This window comes from Diabrotica virgifera, chromosome 6 (assembly GCF_917563875.1).
Source record: "Diabrotica virgifera virgifera chromosome 6, PGI_DIABVI_V3a".
Lineage (NCBI taxonomy): Eukaryota > Metazoa > Arthropoda > Insecta > Coleoptera > Chrysomelidae > Diabrotica > Diabrotica virgifera.
In genome coordinates, this window is record NC_065448.1 from 155,925,954 (window position 1) to 155,952,762 (window position 26,809).

Genomic DNA, 26,809 nt, shown 5'->3' on the forward strand with positions numbered 1-26,809 from the left:
CGACGTTTTATGGTTACGACTAGTTTGCGCTTTTTAAGCGCTGGTTTCCTCGAAAGCGGCACCGACAAACTGCGACCGTAGCGCTGCGATGAATTATGTCAGATTACGGTGAAAAAGTCAAGGTTCTTCACTGCGGCAATGGAATGTGCAAACTCAGCAAGCGGTGGCTTCCAACGCATCCTTGGAAACCACCGCTATTATTTTGCATGGTACAGTTTTTTGTGACGTCATTCATCGCAGTGTTACGGTCTCAGTTTGTCGGCACCGCTTTCGAGGAAACCAGCGCTTTACCCATTCTATGTAAAACTTCTTCGGTGGTAATCCTGTCTATCCAGGAAATGCTCAACATGCGTCTATAGCACCACATCTCAAATGCTTCGAGTCTCTTCAGTAATGCTTCAGTTAAGGTCCATGACTCCACGCCATATAAAAGAACGGAGAATACGTAGCATTTTAGTAAACGAACTTTTATTTCCAATTTTATATCGTGGCTGTTAAAGATTTTTTTCATTTTGACGAAAGCTGATCTTGCCTTCTCGATTCTTATCTTAATTTCCGTCGATTGGTCCCACTGTTCATTTAAGTTTGCACCCAAATAACAAGATTTGGTGATTTGTGTTATAGGTTGTTGGTTAACTAGTAATTGACCAGGTGGTATCCTATTTTTGCTTATAACCATGTATTTGGTTTTTTTGATGTTAAAATCAAGCCCGAACCTACTACTTACTTCTGCCATCCTGGAGACAAGTGTCGGCAAACCTTCAAGACTGTCTGCAAAAATGACAGTATCATCAGCGTATTTTATGTTGTTCAATCGTTCTCCGTTTATAAGTATTCCCTCGTCTATGTCCGTTAGCGCTAGGTTCATAATGTGCTCTGAATATGTATTGAACAATAATGGGGACAATATACATCCCTGTCGCACACCTCTTTTTATCTTTATGTCGTCTGTTAACTGATCCCCTACTCTAACAGCTACAGTTTGTTCGTAATAGATATTGTTTATTATACGGCGATCTCTGCTCTCTAGACCAATTGAATTTAATATTTTCATCAGTTCGTCATGTTTTATTCAATCGAACGGTTTCTGGTAATCAACAAAACACACATATATATCACAATAATTCACGTCTCTACATCTTTGGAAGAGAACTTGTATTGCAAAAAGTGCCTCTCGAGTACCCAATGCATCCCTGAAGACGAATTGTGTGTTTGTCATGTGTTCTTCACACTTTTTTTATATATTCTTTTATGTATAATTTTTAAAAAGTTTTCAGGAGATGGCCCATAAGGCTTATTATTCGATAATCTTCACCTGGTTTGATCTTACCTAGTTGTTTTTCTTTCTATCTGACATTCGTATACCGAAGATGGACATTTCCGTTGCCCTTCCTCTTGTGGCTAGTTTATTCATATTTTCCTTGGTTGAGGTCCAGGTGTGACATTGTTATGTCATGATAGGAAGGATGCACAGGTTGAACACTTTGCTCCTCGAGTATTGAGGTATTTTGCAGTTCCAACTGAGATTTCCATTTAGACCATGACAGTCCTGTTCTTCTAGTGATTTCCGCACTTTGGTTCTCTTTGTCAAGTTTCAGAACTTGGCCTAGGTATTTATATATTCTGGGACTTGTTCTATCTCATTGCCATTTAGGTGGGGGACAATATGTGTTTGGCGTTGTTTTTGTTATATTCATTTTTAGGCCCACGTATTGGGAGCTGTCTGCAAGCTCCTCCACCATAATTTTTAGTTCTTCAAATGTCCTCATTATAATCACGATGTCGTCAGCGATTCTGAGGTGGTTTAATATATTGCAATTAACGCTGACGTCATATATTGGCCAATTGGTAGTTTTGAAGACATCTTCAAATTTTTTATTCATATTTTGGATATTGGCAAAAAAAATATCTATACATGACATCAATATTTTCTGATTGTCTTTTGATCTGTCTCGAATATTCAGATATTGCTTATTGCTTGTGGCAGAATATTACTTTATTTTGATAAAAATATGTATGTTGTTGCTAATTTAAAACGATTAGTTGATTTGTTCATTAACACAGGAAGTACTGATAATAATAATCTTTCGTCGGTTTTATTCAGTTTATCATTATACTGTTGTGGTTTATAATCATCAAAATATAATTCAAAACATCAAACACAATACATATCATATCTCTGTTATGATTGTTCCCCTTTTTTGTAACGTAACACGGAAGTAGCTTGATTATATTGATGTGACCTATAAAATCGTAAACAAAGGTCTGTAGCGGAACAGATTTTTTTTATATCGAGTGTAAAAGGATTGCATTGAAACTGGTAACACAAATTATATCACATTATCATTAGTTGGTTTCAAAACCGATGGAAAAATTGTTAAGTGCACCGGATATAATAATATAGGTTCTTTTTTCATTTAGATATAGTAAAACGACACTTTTTTAACAATACTTCAATAAATAAACATAGACATATTATGTATGTGTTTCAATTTTCTAGCGACACTATTTGGCTGTCCTACTCATCCATTAGCTTATTTGATTAACTCGCGAATTGTAATTCCAAACAGCACGTTTTAATATATTTTGATACTTTTTGATCATCATCACCATCATCCAACCAAATCACGACCACTGCTTGATATAGGTATCCCCCACTTGTTCCCACACTTCACGATTTTATGCTGATTGTTGCCAGTTTTTACTAATCCGACTGATATCATCTGTCCATCGTGTAGGCCAGTGGTTCCCAACCTTTTATGTCTGGTGACCCAACTTCTGATGATTTTTCATATTCACAAACCATCCCCCACCCATGATGACATATACGTACGTGATTGGTGGGTCGCGGCGTGACCCTACTGTAAGGGTCACGCCGCGACCCACCTGAAATCCGGCCACGACCCACTAGTGGGTCGCGACCCACCGTTTGGGAAACGCTGGTGTAGGCGGACTTCCTCTACTTCTTTTATCTTCCCTTGATCTCTATTCCATTAGCTTTCGTATCCATCTTGAATCCCTAATCCTGGCGACTTGTCCTGACAATTCTGGGCATACTTTTTGATACTTTTGAAACATTTATCTGGCTAACGTTCCATAAGTGCACTAGTAATCTCTGCTTAGAAATCTACAATAAACAACTGTAGGTATAACTATATTGTTAGCCACAATAGACCTCTTGCTCTTAGAAGGGTGGTCAAGTGCCTCAAATTGGACCTAACCTAATATAACCATATTTTTGTATTTCATTCTAAAGCAAAAGACAGCATTGATAAGTTTTTTATATATAAAAATTGATCCTATATCTCCTTTATACATGTGATCTACCAGAATTCGATAACTACTGTTTAGCTACCTTTGCCGACGACACCACAATATTAGCAGTAGGTAAAGATAACGTAGAAACAGCCAATAAACTGCAAAATGCGATGAGCAAATTCCAAAAATGGACTAAGACGTGGAAAATTACATTGAATGAAAGCAAATCAGTACATGTTGATTTCACTAATAAAAAAATTCTCTACGCACCAATAAAAATTAGTGGACAAGACATTCCTTATGCCAACACAGCCAAATACCTGGGCTTAACCCTAGACACGAAGCTTCGCTGGAAAGCACATGTAAAGAAAAAGAAAGAAGAATTAAATATCAAATATAAAAAATTGTACTAGCTACTGGGAAGATACTCAGGGTTGTCAACGTATAACAAGATGCTAATCTACAAACAAGTTATAAAACCAGTATGGACGTATGGTATCCAACTATGGGGATGTACAATTGTACAAAGAAGACAAACTTGAAATTAATACAGACTTTTCAAAACAAAGTATTAAGGGGCATAGTTAATGCACCCTGGTACATCCGTAATGACGACCCCCACAAGGATCTACGAATGGAGCCCGTCGACAAAGAAATCAGAAAACACGCAGAAAGTCATGAAAAAAGAATTCTTCTCCACGAAAATATTGAGGTCATCCATCTCCTGGACAACTCAAACCAGAAAAGAAGACTGAAGAGGACCAAACCTCACGAGTTGGTGTAGTGCGACAAAGCTAATAGCGGAGCATTGCGCGACTAATGTGCAAGCAACGTTTTGGTGCAGTGCGTGATAAAGTGAAAAGCACCGCTTTGTGTGACAGTGCGCAAGCAAAAAGTGCCCCAGTAATAATAAAGACAACTAAGAAGACATCACAGGGTGACTCTTAGATATTAAGTAGTTAGTAAGATAGGATAGATAAAAAGTTACTCATTGGTCAAAGACCAGATTGTAGCACTTAGCAAATAATAAAAAAAAAATTGTTTTCATTATATATTAATCGAATTCATCATTAATTATATGCATTAACCATGAAATTACGGTTCTTCTTCTATCAAGAGGAAATGGCTTGGTTTTATAAAATAAACTTCCTTTAAAGAATCCGTTAGTAAAGAATGTACAAACAAAAATATATGTTCTTTGCCATTGTTACTATTAAACCAGATCTAGATATGAATCAAGAACTGTACGAGTACTCATAGACTATAATGAGGCTTTTGATAGGGTTAGATATGACGAACTGATTGAAACATTAGAAAAAGAAGATTCTCAGAGATATAAGAATATTTTCAAACTTATGCTATGGCCAAAAATCAGTAGTGAAAATAGAAGACATAACATCAGAAGAAATAGAAATACAAAGAAATGTTCAACAGAGTGTATACTTTCACCAATATTATTTAATATATACTCGGAAGACATATTGTAAGGCAATTGATGAACAAAACGTAGGCATTACAATTAATGATATGGTCATAAATAACCTGATATACGCTGATAATACAGATTTTACCAGTTTATATAAAGATCTAGACTCTTATGAGCCATCGCTTAATACAAGCAAAGCGACATATATGATAATATCAAAGACAACTGATAACAAAGATGATAACAAAGACAACAAGAGAATTCAAATACCTAGGTACAACCATTAATGAAAACAATGACAGCTCTCAAGAAATACGAATCAGAATCGAACAGGCCAGAAGCTCATTTACAAAAATGAAGATGATTCTCTGCTGTCAGGACTTAAACCTTGAGTTAAAAATATGGCTGATGAGGTGCTATGTGCTATCCGTATTATGCTACGGGTTGGAAGCGTGGACACTGAAGAAAATTGATGTGAGGGGACTGGAGGTATTCGAGATATGAATGTACCGAAGAGTACTGAAGATCTCATGGGTAGATAGAATAACTAACGTAGAGGTAATGAGACGTATGCATAAGGAAAGAGAAGTACTTCTAACAATTAGGAGAAGAAGATTGGGATATATGGGATATGTGATGAGAGGAGATAAATATCTAATACTTCAGGTCATTATACAAGGAAAAATCCAGGGAAAAAGATCCATAGGAAGGAGCGTAACTCATGGCCGAAGAACCTTAGGGAATGGTTTGGATGTAGTAACAACGAATTATTTAGAGCCGCGGTCTCAAAAGTAAGAATCGCTCTGATGATTGCCAACTTTCGAAGCGGAGACGGCACCTAGAAAAGAAGACTAGTAAACCACAAATTTGCTTTAAATAATTCTTACAAGTAGTTTATTTGATAGCTACATTGTCGTTTGTTAATGTTCCGATTGTGTTAAAAATACCCTATTTCTTTATTATTTCTACGTTGTAACACTACCGAATTATTTTTAGCGAAGTAACTAAACTTGAACACACTTCTATAAATACATTGACCCAAATATCTCTTTTTGCTTTAAATTGAATAATGACGTCAGTTACGCACAGAATTATCTTGCTAAAAACAAAGTGTGTTGCAATTATTGTACTATGTTTTCTTGAATTAAAATCGTATGATCCGAAGCTGTAACAAACTATTCTTTTGCAACCGACCCGGCATCACGCATTGCTCAATGTTTGTAAACACTTTTTAATCTCTGCACGCTTTTGGTTTACATCACATCGTTTGTTATCAATTTGTTACAACAAAGTCGCTGGAATCAATTATTATACGTTATAAATAATTCTTAACAAGAAGTACAACGTAAAACAAAGTGAATCAGTTCTCCTTTTGTTAAAATAATCAAAAATAAATCACTTGCTCTTAAAGTTTTTCTGCTGGCAGAGGTTGAAACTGTTAAAAGTCAATATAGCAATTTTGATTTTTAGACAGATATCCTAAGATTGACTGGAATTTAAAACCCTTTCGTTGAAGTCAATAAATTCTCCTTCGAATACTACGCTTTCATTTTATCTTTCGTTTCATTATATTTCCTCTTATTATATGACCAAAGTACTCCAGTTTTCTATTTGGCTTCTTAATTTTTAATCTTCACAATACAGATTCACAGCATAGGCGTAACCAGGGGGTGATTTTGGAGGTTATAACCCCCCTTTTAGATGTACTTTGAGCTATATACGCTTAATACTATTATTATTCCATACCCCCAGAAACCTTCAAGTGGTTGTAACCCCCCCCCCTAGGATAATCCTGGTTAAACCTCTGATTCACAGATCAACATGAATTTTGAGTCAGGGTTCTGTACCTCTGATTTTGATTATTTATGCCTAACTAAAGAGAGAAACAATATTTTTATCTAATAAAGTTTGCTTTTGTACTTACCAGAACGAAATTTAAAATTTTATGAAAAAGCTTAATCGTTTAATTTATTTTTAAAAGTAAACATATTTTAAAATATATCTTGTTATTAACTTTAATTTTAATAAAGACAGCATGTGTAAAATCCATAAATACAAATAATAATACAAAAAAACTAAACACGAACAGTTTTCTTATTTCTTTCTTTGTGTAAACAAGGAGTGTCTTGTAGAAGCCCTCAAACGTACCTAGTTACCTATCATGTTCTCATTATATTCTCCTTTATACCGTTGTTATAAGTTCATTACATCTTTATGAAAGGGTTCCCATTGCTCTTCTGAATATGTACCCAAGTTGGCTTTAAATTGATCCAAGTGAGCATGTAGCATGTGTACTTTAAGAGAGATCCTGGAACCGATGACTTTGAAGGTGTCAAGTATATTAGAAATAACCTCTTTGTAATTGTCAGCCTCTGAAGAATCGAAAAAATTATTTTAATAATTGAAAAGCCTCAGAATCTTGACGAAGAGCCTTTACGAACTGCTTCATAATACTTAATTTTATGTGCATTGGAGGCATTAAAGCATGATGGGGCTCCACATTTGAAACTCACTCCGATGAGACCATGAGTGCTGCTGGTAGTGAAGCACAGCGTCTCTACTATCCCATAAGCAAACATGGATATTTAGTGTATCCGCCTTGTATTCGTACCAGAAAACCATCCATTTTAAAATCGCCTATCGCTGGCCAGACTTAGGTACTCTTCATATGTGTATTTTAAAACTTAAAGAACCATTTTAACGCTCTCGTAATTTTCTTTGAACATTACAGGATGAGCTGGAGCTCCATTTTCATTTCCACTATTTACATTGTGAAGAAGAACTATTTTAAACTTTTTATAGATGTGTCAAAAAACATTTTTGACTCCCACTTTAATAAGTTCGCCACAGATATAGCAAGAGTTCGATTTTGGTAAAATAAAATAAACTTATTTTTAACGAATCACAATTATTCATAATGACCAGCAAATTATACTGTATCAAAAACTAGTATTCTTTAATTTAAAATCAATTTAACGGTTTGATGAATATTTTGAGACAACCTTGAGTTGTCCGCATCAGATTTTGTTTATTGGAGGACCATTTTTTTTTTTAATTTGTATTAGTCAAATTATTCGAATTGTTTATAAGCAAAAATTGCAATGCTTTGGAATCAAGTTTTACAAAGTTGAAGATCGTTTTAATTTTTTTTTTATTTTTTTGGTAGAATAACTCTGTTTCTCTTGCTAATTAAGTTCATTTTTTCTGACTATGTTATTGCAAAAAAAAGTTTTTTAGGATAAAGAAATTGCATATCTTTTAAAGTCAGTGATGAATCTCTCTGAAATTTGAATCACATTTTTAACACAATAAGGCCAAACTTTCCATACAATATCAAGGTTGTTCGTTCAATTTTAAAACAGTTATTGGCATTTAGAATTTAGGTAGATAATTTAGATATATGAGTAGATAAGGGATTGAGTGAGTGGGAATAATCGCAGAAAGTTCATATATATTATAAGGAAACCAACTGATATTTTCTACACTTATGTTTTGACTAACATAACTTTTTAAATCATTATTGTATATTAACAGCCTCTTTTCTATTTCAGGCTCCTGAACCAATTGAATCATGGGAAGGAGTAAAGGATTGTACCAAAGAAGGATGGGAATGTCCCTCGTTAGATATATACTTCAAACACCACATTGGCAACGAAGACAACTGCCTTAATATGAATATATACACCAAAGAGGTAAGTTTTCTTGAGTTATTACTGCTATTGGAAGAACAGGGACTGTGGTTGAAAGAACTATTAGTAGAAGAAGGAAAGATAGAAGACCAAGAGGAAGAACACGATATGCAGACCAAATGAATACCCTGGTGGAAAAATGCCCACATGAAGCTGTCCATCTGACAAATTATCAAAGCCAAAATATTATCTGTTATCATTTAAGCTAGTTAACGTAACAAACACGACAAGCGACGAAATAAAAAGACGCATAGCAATAGTAGGTAAACAGAAGTGTTCACGGTTTCCAGAAACATTTAAAAAATATAAGACCTTAATAAGACCGGGTTTGATATATGGGGCTGAAACATGGATCTTATCTCAAAATGATGAAATATTTCTTGGTAGTTTTGAGAGAAAAATTATTAAAAAGGTTTTTGAGGCCGTAAATGAAAATGGGCTATAACGTCTAAGATACAACTTTGAACTGTATCAATTATACACGGATCCAGATATTGTGAAATTCGTTACAGTCTAGAGACTTAGATGGGCTGGATACATTGCTATGATGTCAGATCACGAATACACGAAGAGATTAACGAAGAAGATGGATTGATGATGTGGAAGAAGACCTAAAGGTTCTAAAGGTCACAAGATGGAGGGAAGTTGCCAGGAATCTACAGGAGTGGCGACTTATTTGCGAGCAGACCAAGATCCATGGTTTCGAGGGGAAGTGAAGATAAAATGTGAAGAAAAGAAGAAAGCCTTTTTACAATACAGAACACAACAAACACAACACGCATACAACCACTATAAAAGAATTAGAAACGAGACAAACCCTTTAGTCAGACAAATAGAAAGAGAACACTGGGAGAGTTTCTCAAAACAGATGGAACACGACTTCTACGGAACACAAAAGGAAATATGGAGAATGATCAGAGGGCAAAGAAAAGAGATGAACGAATTAATAAAAACGAAACACATTCAGAAGGAAAATGGGCAGACTATTTTCGATCTCTGTTTGCTAAAGATAACGATAACGAACCACCAACACCTGAAGTGACAACAAACGAAGAAATAAATATTGAAGAACAGAGGTAACGGAAGCATTAAGGAAATTAAAAAATAGAAAATCACCAGGAGAGGACAGAATATCGAATGAACTCCTAACGTATGGAGAACAAGACCTGACCAAACAATTATTAAAACTAATCCAAAAAATAATAGAACAAAACAGAATACCACAAGAATGGAGATCAAGCATTCTAATACCTCTCTTCAAAAAGGGAGAAAAATCGGACCCGAAGAATTACAGAGGAATTAATTTATTAAACACAACACTAAAATTCACGACCAAAGTGTTAACAAACAAACTGAATAAAATTATAACATTAGCAGAAGAACAACAAGGTTTTAGGTCGGGAAGATCATGCACCGACGCTATATTTATAATGAGGCAGATTCAAGAAAAATCGTTAGTATACAACATACCGGCATACTTATGTTTCGTGAACCTTAAGAAGGCATTTGACAAGGTAAAATTAAAGGACGTTATCCATTTATTGTACGCAAGAGAGGTACCTCTAGGAATAATTAAAACGATCGAAAATATCTACCAGAAAAACACAATAAAAGTAAAAGTAGATGAAGAACTAACTGACCCAATTGAAGCTGGCAATGGGAGTAGACAGGGAGATTCCCTGAGTCCTCTGTTGTTCAACCTGATCATGGACGAAATAATAAAAAAAGTAAGAACAAAAAAAGGACACCAAATGGGAGAAAAACAACTTAAAATAATCTGCTATGCAGACGACGCAATACTAATCTCTCAAAGTGAAGATGATTTACAACGTATGCTGTACGAATTTAATATAACCGCTAGAAAATTTAACATGTTAATTTCCCCACAAAAGACTAAATGCATGGTTATAACAGCAGATCTAATAAGGTGTAAATTAAAGTTGGAGGGTCAAATAATAGAAAAAGTCATGGAGTTTAAATATCTAGGCATCACACTATGCAGCTACGGAAACCTCGAAACAGAAGTGGAAGATCAGGTGAATAAAGCAAACAGAGCCGCAGGTTGCCTGAATGAAACAATATGGAGAAATAAAAACATCGGAAAAGAAGTGAAAGGCAGAATTTACAAAACAGTCATCAGACTATTAATGACATACGCGGCAGAAACACGACCTGATAGAGAAAGGATAAAAAGAATGCTAGAAACAGCAGAGATAAAAACATTGCGAAAAATCGATGGTAAGACGCTGTGGGATAGAGCTAGAAGTGCAGATATACGAAGGAGATGCAAGGTGGACAACATTAATAACTGGGTGAAAAGCAGAAGAGTAGAATGGAACGACCACATAAGCCGAATGATAACAAATAGAGTATCCCGGTTCCCCAATAGGAAGACGATCAGTAGGAAGACCACGAAAAAGATGGAATGACAACTTACTAGAGGCACATTGAAAAACAGACAGAGTAATGTCTGTATAAAAAGAAGAAGAAGAAGAGAAGAAGAAGACCAAGATCCACAACGGATTGTCGAGCCACTTATGATGATGATGATGATGATGATGATGATGATGATGATCATGATGATGATGATGATCATTTAAGCTGTTCAGTCATAAATTTCCTAGTATCTTAACAATTGCCTATCTAATTCATTTTATTCTTTCGTGTTTCAGCTTCCAAGTCATAACCCGAACATGAAAAAGAGACCTGTTATGGTTTTCATCCATGGTGGCGGCTTCATATATGGCTCCAACAAAAGCATGCACGTGGGTCCTAATTATTTAATGACTGGTGATATTGTATTAGTGTGTATCAACTATAGATTGGGAGTATTTGGTAAGTCTGCGTTTTATTTCTCTTATAATACAAAGATAATCACAGGAATTACAGAAACTCGCCAACTTAAACTGATAATATAAATGTCGACCCTGAAATTTTTATATCGTACCCCGAATTCAATAGAGCCACAACCCTAAAAATATGGAAAATCTGTTTTTTTTTTGCCTGACACGTTACTTTGGGCGTCGTCTTCATTATGGAATAATATCATATAATTTAGTTATCCTAGAATCCGCATAGTGAGCCTGTGTCGTTATTACCATTACCAGTTTTGACCCTTTCGGCATTAGCAAGCGCGCCTGCGCGCCACAAGACAGTTTGCGTTACGCTGTGGTCGAGAATAGATACGCATTGAGTACCGTTCATATATAAATATTCCTCTAACATGTGATAATGCATTTTGTTGGCTAAAAAAATTACTCAAGTAAAACTTCTCTAGTGCCATAGCCTATGATATTGCATATTGATACTGCCTGAGCCTCGAATTTTGAATTTGGATGCCTTAGCAATAGCGCGTTATCATAATTTAAGGGTGATTTCAGGGTAAAGCAATCTCAATAACTAAAAATAAAAACAAAGCTACAGACATAATCAACAAGAGTGCTGAATTTGGTTAACTTAGGTAACGAAGTTGCAGAGGAAACAATGAAGAGTTCACATAACATATTGATTTTGCTCTCCTGAAAACTTTACGATTTCAAGGTTATGGTACTAATGAAGTCTGGATGCGAAATATGTATTAGTTTGTTCAAAAAAAAGGTACGAAACGTCGTCACAACGTAACCGAAAACATATTTGTCTATGCCGCTATGGGATAACGTAGTGAAACATCCAGGGATGCAAATGTAGCCTTAGGCTTCAAATGGGGCATGCCTGGGCACCCGCATTCGCAGGAGAAAGTATATGTGCTTATAAGAGCGCCGTCCAATTGACGCGGTAGTTCGTGTGAGGAGTGAGGACATCATGGCATTCACATGGCAAAATTCGACGATTGAGGAACAGCGAGGCTTTATCAGGTTTCTGATGGCGGAAACTGTTAAACCGGCCACTGTTCATCGCCGAAAATAGAGTGCCCATTTTCGTTCAAACCGTGAGAGCAGAAGCATCTTAAAGGAAAACACTTCAATTAGGACGTCAAACTGAAGGACGCTGTGAGAAACTGGGTCTCGTCACGGTCACAGGAATACTGGGAACAAGGAATCCTTCAGCTCGTTAATCAATGGGATCGTTGTGCTAGGCCAATAGTGAATACTTTTAATAAAGACTTCATTTTTACCCACACTGTTGTTTCGTACCTTTTCATTTGAACAATCACTACGAAGATAAATAATGTATTTCCAAGAAAGATATAGTTTTAGAGAGTTTTTGTCTCTCTTGAGACGGTTCAAAACAATAGATCTTATTACAGTAGTTGACCTTCCTTAAATGACCGTACCTTCAGTTGAGTCCGCGAATCTTTACCAATGCGTTATCATTTAAACCATACGAAATAAGTCGATGATAAGTCGGAAACTGAAATTTACTAAACGCAACAGCAAGTGACATTAAGTGACTTGCTGTTGCGTTTAGTAAATTTCAATTTCCGACTTATCATCGACTTATTTCGTATGCTTTAAATGATGACGCACGGGTAAAGATTCGCGGACTTAACTGTAACAAGCTAAACTAAAGACACCCTATCCTGTCAACGTGATATTGATAACAGTTTTTAACCGTGAGTCCTAACTAGAAGATGATTATTTTTTTTAACTATGTACCTACTAGATAAGTAAGTCCTTCCACGTTTATCCCTTATTTTTCTGATAAATTCTCCAGTAGTTTCTCAGATATAATACATAAGTCTCTTATTTTGTCTCCAATTCATTTATATTTTTTTAATGTCAAAACTATCACAAACATTTTTTAAAAACCCTAACACCGGTCAACAAAATACACCAGTTAACCCTTTTAACCTCACTTACGATGACAATAACGTCTACAATTGTTATGTTTTGACCAAATGTTTGCTGTGATATTGCGTGCGATTAATCACATGAAATTGTTTCTATAATTACTCACAAGTGAACTTAAATAGTATTGCTCTTGAGGTTATTCCTTTTATAATTAGAATACGTTAATGACAATGTTATAACTGAATACCTTGGGCAATTTTCTAATAATGTGAAAAAACTGGGTGATTAGAGATAATATCAGATATTATGAAATGTGTAGGTATTATACGATTAGCTCAAGGTCAGTTGATGGTGATTTTAAGCGTTTTTAATTGTAGTTTATGAGAAGATGGTCAGGGTAACTTCTTATGCTTCCTTGCTGTTATTTTTAACTGCGATTTTCGAGTGAAAAAATTAAATATGTACCTAGTTGTACTTCTTTCTTTATGTGGGTTATAATTTGGTCTCCCTGTCATTGGCAGTCACTCTGGCGAAATTTTCTCGAACCATCTCAAGTTTAAAGAGTTCAACATATAGATATATAAATAGGTTGCCTACTTAGTTTTGTTGTTATAATTTACTTGATTTTGTCAAAATAAATTGTCAGAACCAATCCATGCCTCACTCCATTCTATTTGGCAATCTGCAGTGTGTATAATATTGACAAATTTTGGATTCGCCTTCTATCCTCAATATAAATTACTTTATAATTTAAACGTTTCGATTATCTACCCCACCATAACCTCAACATAAATGAACTATTTAATGAAGCCAGACCAGCCGATCTACATGCTATAGAGTTGGCAAGAACATAAAAGCTGTTAGCCTTGATAACATCTCTGTAGATATGTTAAAATTAATTAACGAGGAAAACACTAATACCGTTTGTTTACTATTAAATTCGATCTAGGAGTACACCCAATACATGGCAACACTGCTTCCCTGCTTTTCATACCCGAGTCACGCCAATTTATTCAGTCATTCGTCGATGCTACAGTGGAAATACAACTCATTTTCATAAGCAATATTGCCGATTTTAGCGCTTTTTTCACTCGACTATATCTAATCGAAAACTAAACGTATGGTATATCGGTTAAGCTTCAACCAATCCAATTAAAATCGATATAGTCTCAGTAGTTGTCGACCAGTTACAGATTTTTGAGATGATGAATGATTTTCCAGTGATCTCCCACAAACTGCTTTGGTATAGTTCTTCCAGTGTAACTTTGCAATTGCATGAAATTATTCACGAATTACTTTTTATACTAGATACCTATTTTACTCACAGAAACTAGTATCGCAAAATTAGGTGGCACCCAAAATTCCAACGGCCAAAATCCCGACACTCCAGAATCCCGACACGCCAAAATCCCGACATACCAAAATCTCGACATGCCAAAATCCCGGCATGCCACAATCCTCGCATAAGAAAAAATCTCAACCACTACATTTTGAATATTTATTGTTTCCTTTTCAAATGCAGTACCAAATCATATATAAAGTATTCAAATTGAAAAATGAATTACTTACTTACCAATAAGTAAGGGTACTAATTATTATGTAATTTAAAAGGGAAATTATGAAACACTTCATTTTATCATGTAAAAGCTATACTTACTGAAATGGACGGTTGTAAGTGACTTTATAATATCTATTATATGAAAGTAAACTTGAATTGGGGATTTGATTATACAGTATGGTGCAAATAAAAGGAATAAATTCGTTATTTCGTAAACCGGCGACTTACGAAAAAATCCCGAGACAGGTCGATTTTTATTTTTAAATTATTATATTTTGGCATATATGTCACACGAGTGACGTCATCCATCTGGGCGTGATGACGTAATCAATGATTTCTTTAAATGAGAATAGGGGTCGTGTGCTAGTTCATTTGAAAGGTTATTCAATTCTCTATTCAGTAATATAAACATTACAAAAACAACTTTTTTAAATTAAATTAATTGACAGAAAAAGAAGAATGTACGCAATTTTTTTAATTCAAAATACTACTGTCAGAAAACAGGAAAAAAGCTTTATTTGAAAAATAAACATTGCTTTTCGCTTAAATTAAATGTTCAAACTTCCAAAAAGCAGGTGACTAGCGAAAGCTGGCTTGGATATTAAATTTAAGCGAAAATCAACGTTTATTTTTCAAATAAACATTTTTTTCTGTTTTATGATTAGAGTAAAAAGTATTTTGAATTTGATAAATAAAATACTTTCTTCTTTTGTTGTCAATTAATTTAATTTAAAAAAAATTTTTGGACACCCTGTATAAATAATTTTGTTATTGTTTACACTACTGAATAGAGAATTAAATATCCTTTCAATAACCATGAGCTAGCACACGGCCCCTATTATTTAAAAAAATCATCGATTACGTCATAACGCCCAGATAGATGACGTCACTTTTGTGATGTATATGCTAAGATATTAAAATTTAAAAATAAAAATCGGCCTGTTTTGGGATTTTTCCTTAATGTCGCCGGTTTACGAAATATCGAATTTATTCCTTTCATTTGCACCATACTGTATATTGAACTATGTATATAAAATATTGGCGTTAGAAATTTTATTTAGAAAGTTAGTTTATATTAACTGTGAACTACTAAGTACTAAGTGGTAAACTAAACAAAACAATAACATAACAAAAATAGATAGATACTAAGTATTATAGTTTTGAAACTTTGACGGGATTTTTGATTTGTGGGGATTTTGACCGTCGGGATTTTGGCTGTTGGGATTTTGGCGTGTCGGGATACTGGCGTATCGGGATTTTGGCCGTCGGGATTTTGACTATCCGGATTTTCACTGTCGGGATTTTGGGGTAGACCCCGCGAAATTAAACCTCTTGTCCATAAAAACCACAATAAGTTAAACAAGGATAAACAATACCTTGTCTTTGATACCTTGTTTACTAGGACTTTTGACTTTATCATTTTCAGTTACAGTGACATTCGCCAATTTGATGCGTTTATTGGAATTTTTAACTTAAATTGTGTTTATTTTATACAGTTATATCGTGTTAAATATATTATAATATAGTCGGTTCGCTAAACTCAGACACAACTGGCTAGTGATTTTAGTAGGTAATTTTTGTTTTTGGCCAATTTGGCTAAAATTGGCCAAATTAATAACTATTTAGTAATTATTAACTATTTAGTACTTATTTTTTGCCAATTTTACCAAATTGACAAAATTACTTACTAAAATCGCTAGCCAGTTGTGTCTGAGTTTAGCGAACCGACTATACCAGCGTTTCCCAACCGGTGGGTCGCGGGCGGATTTCAGGTGTGTCGCGGCGTGGCTGTTACAGTAGGTGAATAACGTAAATATATATCATTGTGGGTGAGGCATGGGTCGCAAACACGAAAAAACATCAGAAGGTGGGTCGCCAGACATAAAAGGTTGGGAACCACTGGACTATACCATAGTTAAATATAAACGTACAATATTATTTTATAAAATACGTTCACCGATAATAACCATTTCCTAATTATTACATTGACAGTACATATATGATATCCTTCCGCAACTAACATAGCGCACACCTAGTTCAGTGGTGCCACAACTGCAAAAAATTCGAATTTTGAGTTAAGGCTGTAAAAGATTGCCTATATAATGCCCCATCTAATGCAATACAGCCTGAACTAAAATATTGTTTAGGATAAGTATAAAGTAAGTTTTAGGGTTTGTCATTGTAGGGTTTTGGAAGGTTTTCAAAGTGCAATATGGCCATAACTGGGAGATGTGGCGATAATATACACTGCCACAATACAACCGATTTAGTTCAATACGTTCAATACGGCCACAACTGCAAAAATCAATTGATTTTTTCATTATATTGCCGCCGTATCTCCTAGGTATCATTTTATAAATGACTTTATTTACAATGCAATATCTCCATAACTATCAAAATAAAATTAACGTTTTGTTTTTAATAAATTGTAATAAGATCCAGCGAATAACTGTATAATTTGCTACCTAAATTATAATGTTGAAGCCAGTCATTATCAAAATAAATTATTTACAGGGCATAACGCGTTTGCTACAGAAGGTTTTGCTCATTTCTCGAGAATATTGTGTTTTGCACTTGTGGCACCATTGAACTAGGTGTGCGATAGGTTTTCTGAACATCAAAGCTAACATCCGTCTCAGAGACCGACATAAAAAAATGGTTCCATTGACACACTTTCAAACGTAGGGTTGTATTTATTCCTTGAAGGAGTGAAACTAAACAAGAATGATACCAATTTTTAATTTATTAAGTCTCTTAAACATTAGCAAAATACCAAAGAAAATAAAAACAGTTATATAACATCCCATTTGTGAAAAACAAACTCAATTTCTCCACTGCCGTTTTTTTGTACCTAGCTTCACCTTTTTCTCCTGGCAATTGGGTTACTAAATTATCAGCATTTTGTTCGCACGTTGTTTCGTTAATATAAAGATTTTTTTTATCTAGTATGTCACGTTCAATCTCGGTCTCTGAGACAAAATTTGCCGATAATTGCATAATCACTTGACACAAAGACTCAAACTTCAACACTAAAAACATTCACCTAGATCAGGCAGCTACTGATGGCGGCAAAGATACGTAACGAACAATTTGGATATAATCGTAAAAACTCTAAGTGGTCGGTCTCACAGACCGAATGTTAGTCACGGAAGGATATCGTATATTAATGATTTAACGGTTTTGCAAGTGAATCATGAAGTTTGTGCAAAGATGCAATGGAACAACTACAGAAATATTTGTATGTATAAACATTTGTAAACATTTGTTTGTATAAAATTAGAGTGGACTAGGTTATAGATTAATTATCAATTCAAGGAATAATAGTAGCTTTCTGATGAGTGCACTCAGTACATTTATAAAAATAGATATTTCAAAATAGTATCAAAACTTTAGTATTTTGGCATTAATAATGTTATTGTGGATCAATGTTTTATCTAATTAAGAACCTAGGTACTTATACTAATTTCTTGGTGTTATTGACAGTTCCCAAATATTTTAGTTATTTTGCACGGAGGTCAAACTAAAATCGCAGCTTCTAGGATTGTCCAATCGGATCTAATGTTATTGGTTTAAAAATCGAAATAAAAATAATAATTTTTGGCTTATCTTTTCGGAAATATGTTAAATATTTATGTTCAAAAATAATAAACATCTTTTATTTAGAAAGAGCTCGTATTATTACGTCATCCCATGCGTTATCAATCACGCCATGCAAAATAATTAATAATTGCATCAGATGTTTTTAGTGACAGATAATCTTGGAAACATAACCTTAATTCTTATCTATGACCTTTTTCCAGAAATCACTGAAGGGTATTTTTTCGTTACACTGTATTCAGCGAAACAATAACTTCCTAAATTTTCTGTAACTAAAAGATCATATGTTTATTACCGTACAAAGTATACAAGGAAATAAAATAAAACGAAAATAAAATAAACGGTTTCATTTTTGATTAAAATCGGGCCCCTTACCATTCCTCGACACGTATTTCTAGATTTACCCGTTATCAAGGAGGCTTTGCAAGAAAACCGATCTGAATCAAAACGCTCGTCTATACGTCGTTAGAAGTCGTTCTAACCATACTCCGGTATAAATATTTCACTATTTATATCGAGCGAACGGGCGTTTTGATTCAAATCGGTCTTCTTGCAAGGCCTCCTTAATAACTGGTAAACCTAGAAACACGTGTCGAGGGATGGCAAGAGACTCGATTTGAATAAAAACGAAACCGTTTATTTTCTGTTTGATTTATAACATACTGTGTATTAGAGTACAAAAATGAGGATTCAGATTTCTAATATGAGATGCAGTGTTGAAATGTTTTTCCTAAGCGTCGCCTGCTTGGTATTTTCATACCTGGGTTAACAAATTACTTGATTCGTTATCAACACTCATATCAGTCAATAAAATAAAAGTAGCAAATGTACTGCAATGACAAAATAGTTAAATAATCATTGTTTAACGTGATGTTCAATTTTACCAGTATGGTGCTGGTAAAAATTTACCCACAGATATCTAATTAAGGAATCAAAGAAAGTTAAAGTTTCACGGTTCATCTGAAATTCAGTGTATCTGGAAGCAGTGGCTATATATAGAAGTTCCTAAGGTGTATGCCCCTTCTCGTATATCTATTAGTCCCCATCTCTTTATATATCTCCAATCACTTACTAGATGTAAGTCTTTTTACTTAAATTGATCCGGCTCGAAGGACCAATATTTTTACGCCTTTAATTTTTTGTATCCAATATGCAAATTTATTTTTAGATTACAAAAGCATTTATAGCTAGGTTGATTTTTGTTACGCATAGTTTCAAAAGTTATGCATCACCCCTCGTATTCACGATGTTTACGCTTTTATAAATCCGTATCTTGATCACATATTTAATGAGCCTTTTTAAAAAAAATATACCTTTTTTGGTTTTTTATTTTATTTGAATACCCATTTAATTGACCTGGTTTTGCCAAGGTGTAAAAATTTGAAAAATTTATTCTGGTGAAATTTTTGAAAACGTGGTTAAAAATGAATCGTACTTTAATTTCTGAGTTGGACCCTATAAGAATTATCGATTTAGTTGAAGAAGGCCATTCACAGCGGTTCGTGGCGGAAAGAGTGGATGTTTCTCAAAGTGATGTCTCACGGATATGGAATAGGTTCCTGGAGACAAACTCGATACGGAATAGAGTCGATCTGTAGACCCCGAGTTACCAATGATCAACAGAATAGATATATCAGAATTTCCATCCGTGGAATTTCTTCTATGTCTGTACCAGCCCTCCAAAGAGAATTCAGGCATGCTACAGCAGTCAGAGTATCGTTGTCTACAATAAGAAGAAGAATTTTAGACTCAGGTTTGCGGAGGCGTCGACCAATAAGAGTTCCTCAGTTACAACCTAGATATGTTTTGGACCGTCTCCAGTGGGCTCAAGAACACATACAGCTCCCCCAACAGTTTTGGAATTTTGTGCTTTTTTTCAGACCAGACCAGAATATGTTTAAATAGTGATAACCGGCGAATTCTTATGTGGCGAGAGCCAACAAGAGGTGCACAACTAGCCACACACGAATTCGCCGGTTATCACTATTTAAACAGATTATGGTCTCGTCTGAAAAAAGCACAAAATTCCAAAACTGTTGGGGGAGCTGTATGTGTTTTTGAGCCCACTGGAGGCGGTCCAAAACAGGTCTAGATTGTAGCTGAGGAACTCTTATTTGTCGACGACTCCTCAAACCTGAGTCTAAAATTCCTCTTCTTATTGTAGCCAACGATACTCTGACTCCTGTAGCATGCCTGAATTCCCTTTGGAGGGAGAATTTCTACAGATGGAAATTCTGATATATCTATTTCGATCATTGGTAACTCGGGATCTACCAGACCGAGCTCTATTCCCTATCGAGTTTGTCTCCAGGAACCTATTTCATATCCGTGAGATATCACTCTGAGAAACACGCACTCTTTCCGCCACGAACCGCTGTGGTTCGTGGCGTTTTCAACGTGGTGGCCATTTTTAATCACGTTTTCAAAAATTTCACCAGAATAAATTTTTCAAATGTTTACACCTCGGCAAAACCAGGTCAATTAAATGGGTAATCAAATAAAAAAAAAACAAAAATGGTATATTTTTTGTAAAAAATGCCCATTAAATATGTGATAAAGATACGGATTTATAAAAGCATAAACATCGTGAATACGAGGGGGGATGCATAACTTTTGAAACTATGTTTATTTAAGTAATCAAGTTACTACTTAACATAAAATATTCCCACAAAACCACTATATCTTATTATGTTAAAATCGATAATTATGTTGAAAATGTAAAATTATGATTTAAAACGCTAAAATAAACTGACATAACAAATATTTATTTATGTAATTTGTTTTCAGGTTTCTTAAGTCTAGAAGACCAATCTTTGGGTGTACCCGGAAATGCAGGCTTGAAAGATCAGACAATGGCACTAAAATGGATACAAAAACACATTGCTAATTTTGGTGGTGATCCTAACAACGTAACAATATTTGGGGAAAGCGCTGGTAGCGCCTCAGTTCATTTCTTGCTTGTTTCTCCACTTACGAAAGGTAAGAAGCATAAAAAATACGGGATTCTTATTTGAAAATTTCTCTGTGTTCTTCTTCTCTATGTGCCATGGTCAATTATCGAGCGTTGACTATCAAATTGGCTATAGTAATTCTGTTGACGGCAGCTCGGTAAAGGGATACAGAGGATCTATTAAACCATTCTCTCAGGTTTGCTGTTCTGACGATGCCCGTAACTTCTCCCATCCAATGCAAAACAACTTCGTTACGAACTCTCTCCGCTCAACTTATTTGTAGAATTCTCCGATACACCCAGATTTCACAGACCTCCAGCGTCTTGAGAGGTGTATCCGTTAAAGTCGAACCTTCGACACCATACAAAAGAGTAGAAACCACATAACATCTCACTTAGCATATATTCAGACTCAAAGTAATATTGTTTCAACATAACAGTTTCTTCATCTTAAAGAATGCAACTCTGGCCTTCTCTATACGTATTCTAATTTCTTTGCTCATGTCCCTGTTCTTAATTTAGATTACAACCAAGATAGGTGATACTGCTAGTCCTATCCAATTATTCACCACAAGCTGTTACCACTTCCGGTTGTATTGGCATTTTACTGACAACCATCACCTTTGTATGTGTGGTGTTTAGCCTGAATCCGTATTCATCACACGTTGTACTAATCCAATTAATAATCAGATGTTGAAGTTCTTCGTAACTGCTTGCAATTAACACCGGTTCATCCCCATATCTCAAATTATTAATATTGACGCTATTTATTTTGATACCACATTGAACATTATCCACTGCTTTATTGGAAACGAATACAGAATAAATATTAAATATTAGTGGTCCTGCAAAATGCAGTCCTGCTTTATTCCTCTTCGTAATTGAAGCTTTTCAGAAGTGTCACGGCCAATCCTGATGTTTGCACATTAATGCCAGTAAAGATTTTTACTAATGCGTAGGATTTTTTAATAAAGACCCACCTGCTGAAGAATGGTAATCATTTGAATATGTTTAACTAGATCACTGGCCTTCTCAAAGTCAATAAAACACATATAAACCGGATGTCCGACATTACTGCATCTCTGTACCTTAACCTGAATACTAAACAGTGCTTCTCTGCTTTTCTATGCTTTTCTTCTATTTTTTGGTACATTCTAGAGTCTAGAGAGCAGTATTCGTGGAAATATCTTTAAAACACGGCTTATCAAGCTGATGGTTAGGTAGTCACTACACCTTTTTGCATTTCCTTTTCTCTTCTCTGTGTTTTAAAAGCATTTTCTTTTATCATTTATACTAAATTATTTTATGTTTTCAGGCCTCTTCCATAAAGCGATTATGCAGAGCGGATGTGCTTTCAATCCCTGGGCTAAGGGAAGAAGAAACTTTGCTGTAATTTCTAAAGCTATGGGTTATAAAGATGTAGACGAAAAAACTTTGTTCCAGAAACTTTGTAGAGCCAGCACAAGAAGCTTAGTAACAGCTTCGTTTAAAATAGAAGATGTAAGTACCTACTACAAAAATTTAATTAAATTTTTGAATCCCTGCATCAAACGTTCTTCTATATTTTTAATGAATCAACATATGTAGGTAAAAATAATTTTTATGTGACTGATATTATCTCCTAGATTAAACTTCTTTTTCTTTTGTAATTTTCGAAAAATATTATCAAATTGATCAAGCTTTTATTGTCATATATCAAAAATTTAGCTATCTAATAGTAAAACTTACGATTTTTAACATTTAACATTTTTAACATTATTTTTTTATTTTTAGTCATTCTTCGCCAGCATCGTCCGACCTTTCATCCCAGTTGTAGAATACCCCCACGAAGGAGCCTTCTTAACAGAAGACCCAGAAGAAATAATGAAAGCTGGCCGACATCATCATGTCCCTGTAATAATCGGTTACAATTCCATGGAAGGTTTGATGTACGAATTAATTAGAAAAACTAGAACAGATGCAGATCTTCCCGAGACTCTTGAAAGGGACATTCCTTTTGACCTTAACATTCCAGAAAAAACGGAAAGGGCGAAAGAAGTTGCGGAAAAAATGCAAAAATTTTACTACCAAGATAAAGACCTTTCTGAAAAGAACATAAACAATAGATACAGGGTAAGTTAAAATTTATATATCTAATTTACATTTTTTGTTACCATGGGCATTTTCCACTTTTTATAAATTTAACACCACGTTATAACCGCTTTTATCATGACATACCTCTGATAAAGATAAAGAAACACATCAATATACGTCTTCCTCTTCTTCTTCCTTCTTGTATGTAGGGTTTAAAGCCTGTTTCTTCTTCAATATTAGCCTCCTAAATTGTTTAAGTTATCGCACCACCTTTATCTTGGTCTGTTCTTCGTCCATTTGGTGACTTATCACGTGCTATTCGTACTATCCTATCCTCTGTCATTCTACTAATGTGATGGTTCCACTCCTGTTTCCGTTTTGTCACCCATCCATTTATGTCTTCTATATTGCATGATCTTCTTATGTTTTCGCTTCTCTCCCTATCCAACAGACTTTTCCCAGATAATCGTCGGAGTATTTTCGTCTCTGTTGTGTTTAGTAGTCGTCTCGTTTTAGATGTGTCAGGTCTTGTCTCCGCCGTGTATGTTAATACACGGCGGAGAAAATAATAAATATACATAAAAGTGTGAATTTATTCTTAGAACTCGTAAGTTCTTATCATTTTACCCTCTTTTTCCATAACAATTTCTAGTTTCAATGAACTCTCCACACGATAAGTTGCATTGCTCATTGTCCTCGTTTTTAACTCTATATGCGATTTCCTTTCGCTTATTTTAACTTGATTTTGAAATAACTCGATTCAATAATGACGCGTACATCGTTCCTTTCAGCCTACTTCTAGCCCCATTACTATCGCTAAACCGACATAGAGTATAAAATTCGATAAGAGAGATGTGAGAAGGAATCCTATGTAATCATGATACCAAATCCAAGGAAAACAACACATTTCCGCAAAATTACAGGCCGATTAGCTTAGTTCCGTCCAGAAGTTATCAAGATGGTATAGCGGGTTATCCAATCCAGACTCCAGTCAGAGACAGACAGGCCAGGAATAATCCCAGAAGCACAATGCGGATTGAGAGCTCAACATTTCAGCTAACTACAAGTACTCATACTTGAAGAGTACGTAGCAGCTAGATTCAACGACAAGAATTATACGAAAACAGCCTTCTTGTATATAATTAAAGCCTTAGATCGAGTATCGAGTGTGGCATGAAGTATTCACATACAAAATGAGATATCATGTATACAACGAGGCCATGACGAGACTCATCTCCTCATAGCTAAGTGGAAGAACGTTCAGGGTCCAGATAGGACAAGTTCTGAACACGAAGTCCCGGAAACTGGAGTACCACAGGGAACGATCTTATCACTCTTTTTGTTTACCATATATAAAGCAGATGTTCCAAGAACCACCAGTGCTCGGAGACAAAGCAGTTCAGGGCGTTAGACTGTACACTATTTGACTTGAGTTTTCCCCCGTTATTGTCCAAAATATTTACACTGCCTTGAGCTAAATTTTCTCGTGTCCCTGTCCAAAAGTCCATAGTTAAACTTGCCTTCCCACCTTAGTTAAACCTTGCATCTCAAAACGTAGTTTGTTACCTTCTTCGATTTGTGGATCTGTCTAAGAAATCAAATCTGTTTTATTGATAGCCTCTTCTTTTTTTAACTGCCTTGTCCTCCCAGAACAGTAGCGATCAGTCGGATGATCTTTTCCTTGTCCACAGCTAACCTAAATATTGTCGTGGTGCTCACTCCATACCGCTGGCGGAGGTTAATAACCCAGGATATTTTTCTGCTTCCGGGGCCGCGCTCTTCCTCTATCTTACCTTGGATAATTACATGTAGCATTTCATATTTCGAATTTCTCATCACGTGAGCGAAGTACTCTAGTTATACCGCTGTTAGTATATTGATAGCTGTTGAAGATTTTATTAAGACTTTCCTCGCTTTTAATAAGAAACTTACAGCTCACTATATGACTATTAGATTTACTTAAAAAATATTTATAAATATGTTTGTTTCAGATGGTAAGCGATGTACATTTCCTCTACGGTATCCAGAAAACCATTACCTTACTTCAGCGCCACAGCAAAGCTCCAGTATACGTTTACAGAATGAGCATCATCAGCAACTTAAATTTCTTCAAAAAATTCTGTGAAGTTAAATATTTGAAAACAATGCTTGCTCTTTCGTTGCTTACAAAACTATCCGGCGGATCCAGTATGAAGAACGTCTTCCAATCCCTAAGAGAAAAACTTCCTGTTAGGCAAATAGAGGGCGTCTCCCACGCTGACGACATCTTCTACCTATTCAGCACTTTCCTAGCTCCTACCATTGCTAAGGGGAGCGTGGAAGACAGAAACATACAAAAATTCGTGAAGCCTTGGACCACTTTCGCCGAATGCGGTAACCCTACACCAGAACCTACAGAACTCCTCGATCATGTTGTGTGGAGTCCTGTAAAAGACGAAAGTATTTCAAATATTTTTGATATTAATGATAGAATCAGTATTACTGGTAATGTTGAAGCAGAAAGGATACAATTCTGGAGAGAGTTATATGCGGAATGTTGTGGTACAGCCTAAAAGTTTCTTTGCCGAAATTTTTGATAAATAATGCAAAAATGTGATTTATTTGTGTAGGAATAGATTGATACGATATTATTTGAATGGCATGTTTGTAGCCTACTGTTAAAACATCACATATCTTTGAAATGATTTTAGCTGTATGAAAGTCAATGTTTTATATTTACTCTCCTGAAAAAACATCAATCCAGTATAAAAGCCAGTTTGTTCTTCATTTTTAATAGTCAATGCATAGTCGGAATTTTCATTTGTAAAGTCCAAGTATCTAGGACACAATTCTTCTGACCCAACATATATGTACTTGTGCACTTGCTAAGTATATTACGTTGTCTTTATACTTGCTCTATACTCTTTGGAGCATTGAAATCGTGCATTTACTATATAGGAAATTCTACATAATCCTTTTCTCATAAAAATATGAGTATAACTTTGCAATTTTTGTCAAAATGTGATATTTATGTTCTTGCTGGGTTATCTATAAGCTACAAGAGATTATTACTCCTATTTGAGATATTAAAGATCATCTGTTGTTTAAATGTAGTATCGTAGATAATACTCGTATCGAAAGTATTAATAGATAGGTCAAATGTATTTTAAATAATTTTAAGACACTTAAAATTAAGTTATACATATTTATGTTATTTATTTCTTTAAAAGAATGTTTTTAATAAAATAATAGTAAATTCTGATATATTAGTATGTTTCTAAGAGACCTAACCTAACTTAATCTAAGTAAACAACATGCACCCGATTCTACAACCAGAAATTGAGCAAGACAACAGAAGTGACTCTGAGAACCGAAAATTTTGAAGATCCGTTAGGAAAGCATAGTTGCTAATAAGAGAACTTAAATATGCAAAGGCTTTAACATCTCCAAATATAGGCTCAGCAGATAATCTAGTACCTATCTACTGGTAAATTTTTATTAAAAATGCCACTAACAAAAAGGCCACACAAATACTCTGAAAACCAAACG

The 26,809-nt window shown here is 34.9% G+C and overlaps 1 protein-coding gene across 1 annotated transcript in view; it reads left to right on the plus strand.

The window, feature by feature from the left end:
- The window catches only part of LOC126886383 (esterase B1-like), a 40,452-nt gene extending 13,930 nt beyond the window's left edge, over positions 1–26,522 (plus strand). Inside the window, exons 2-7 of the mRNA XM_050653289.1 lie at positions 8,236–8,376; positions 11,046–11,208; positions 21,046–21,237; positions 22,524–22,708; positions 22,982–23,320; positions 25,273–26,522. Of these exons, the coding sequence (XP_050509246.1) occupies positions 8,236–8,376; positions 11,046–11,208; positions 21,046–21,237; positions 22,524–22,708; positions 22,982–23,320; positions 25,273–25,833 (1,581 nt within the window). The 3' untranslated portion in view covers positions 25,834–26,522. The remainder of the gene's footprint in view (positions 1–8,235; positions 8,377–11,045; positions 11,209–21,045; positions 21,238–22,523; positions 22,709–22,981; positions 23,321–25,272) is intronic.
- The last annotated feature ends 287 nt before the right edge of the window (positions 26,523–26,809 follow it).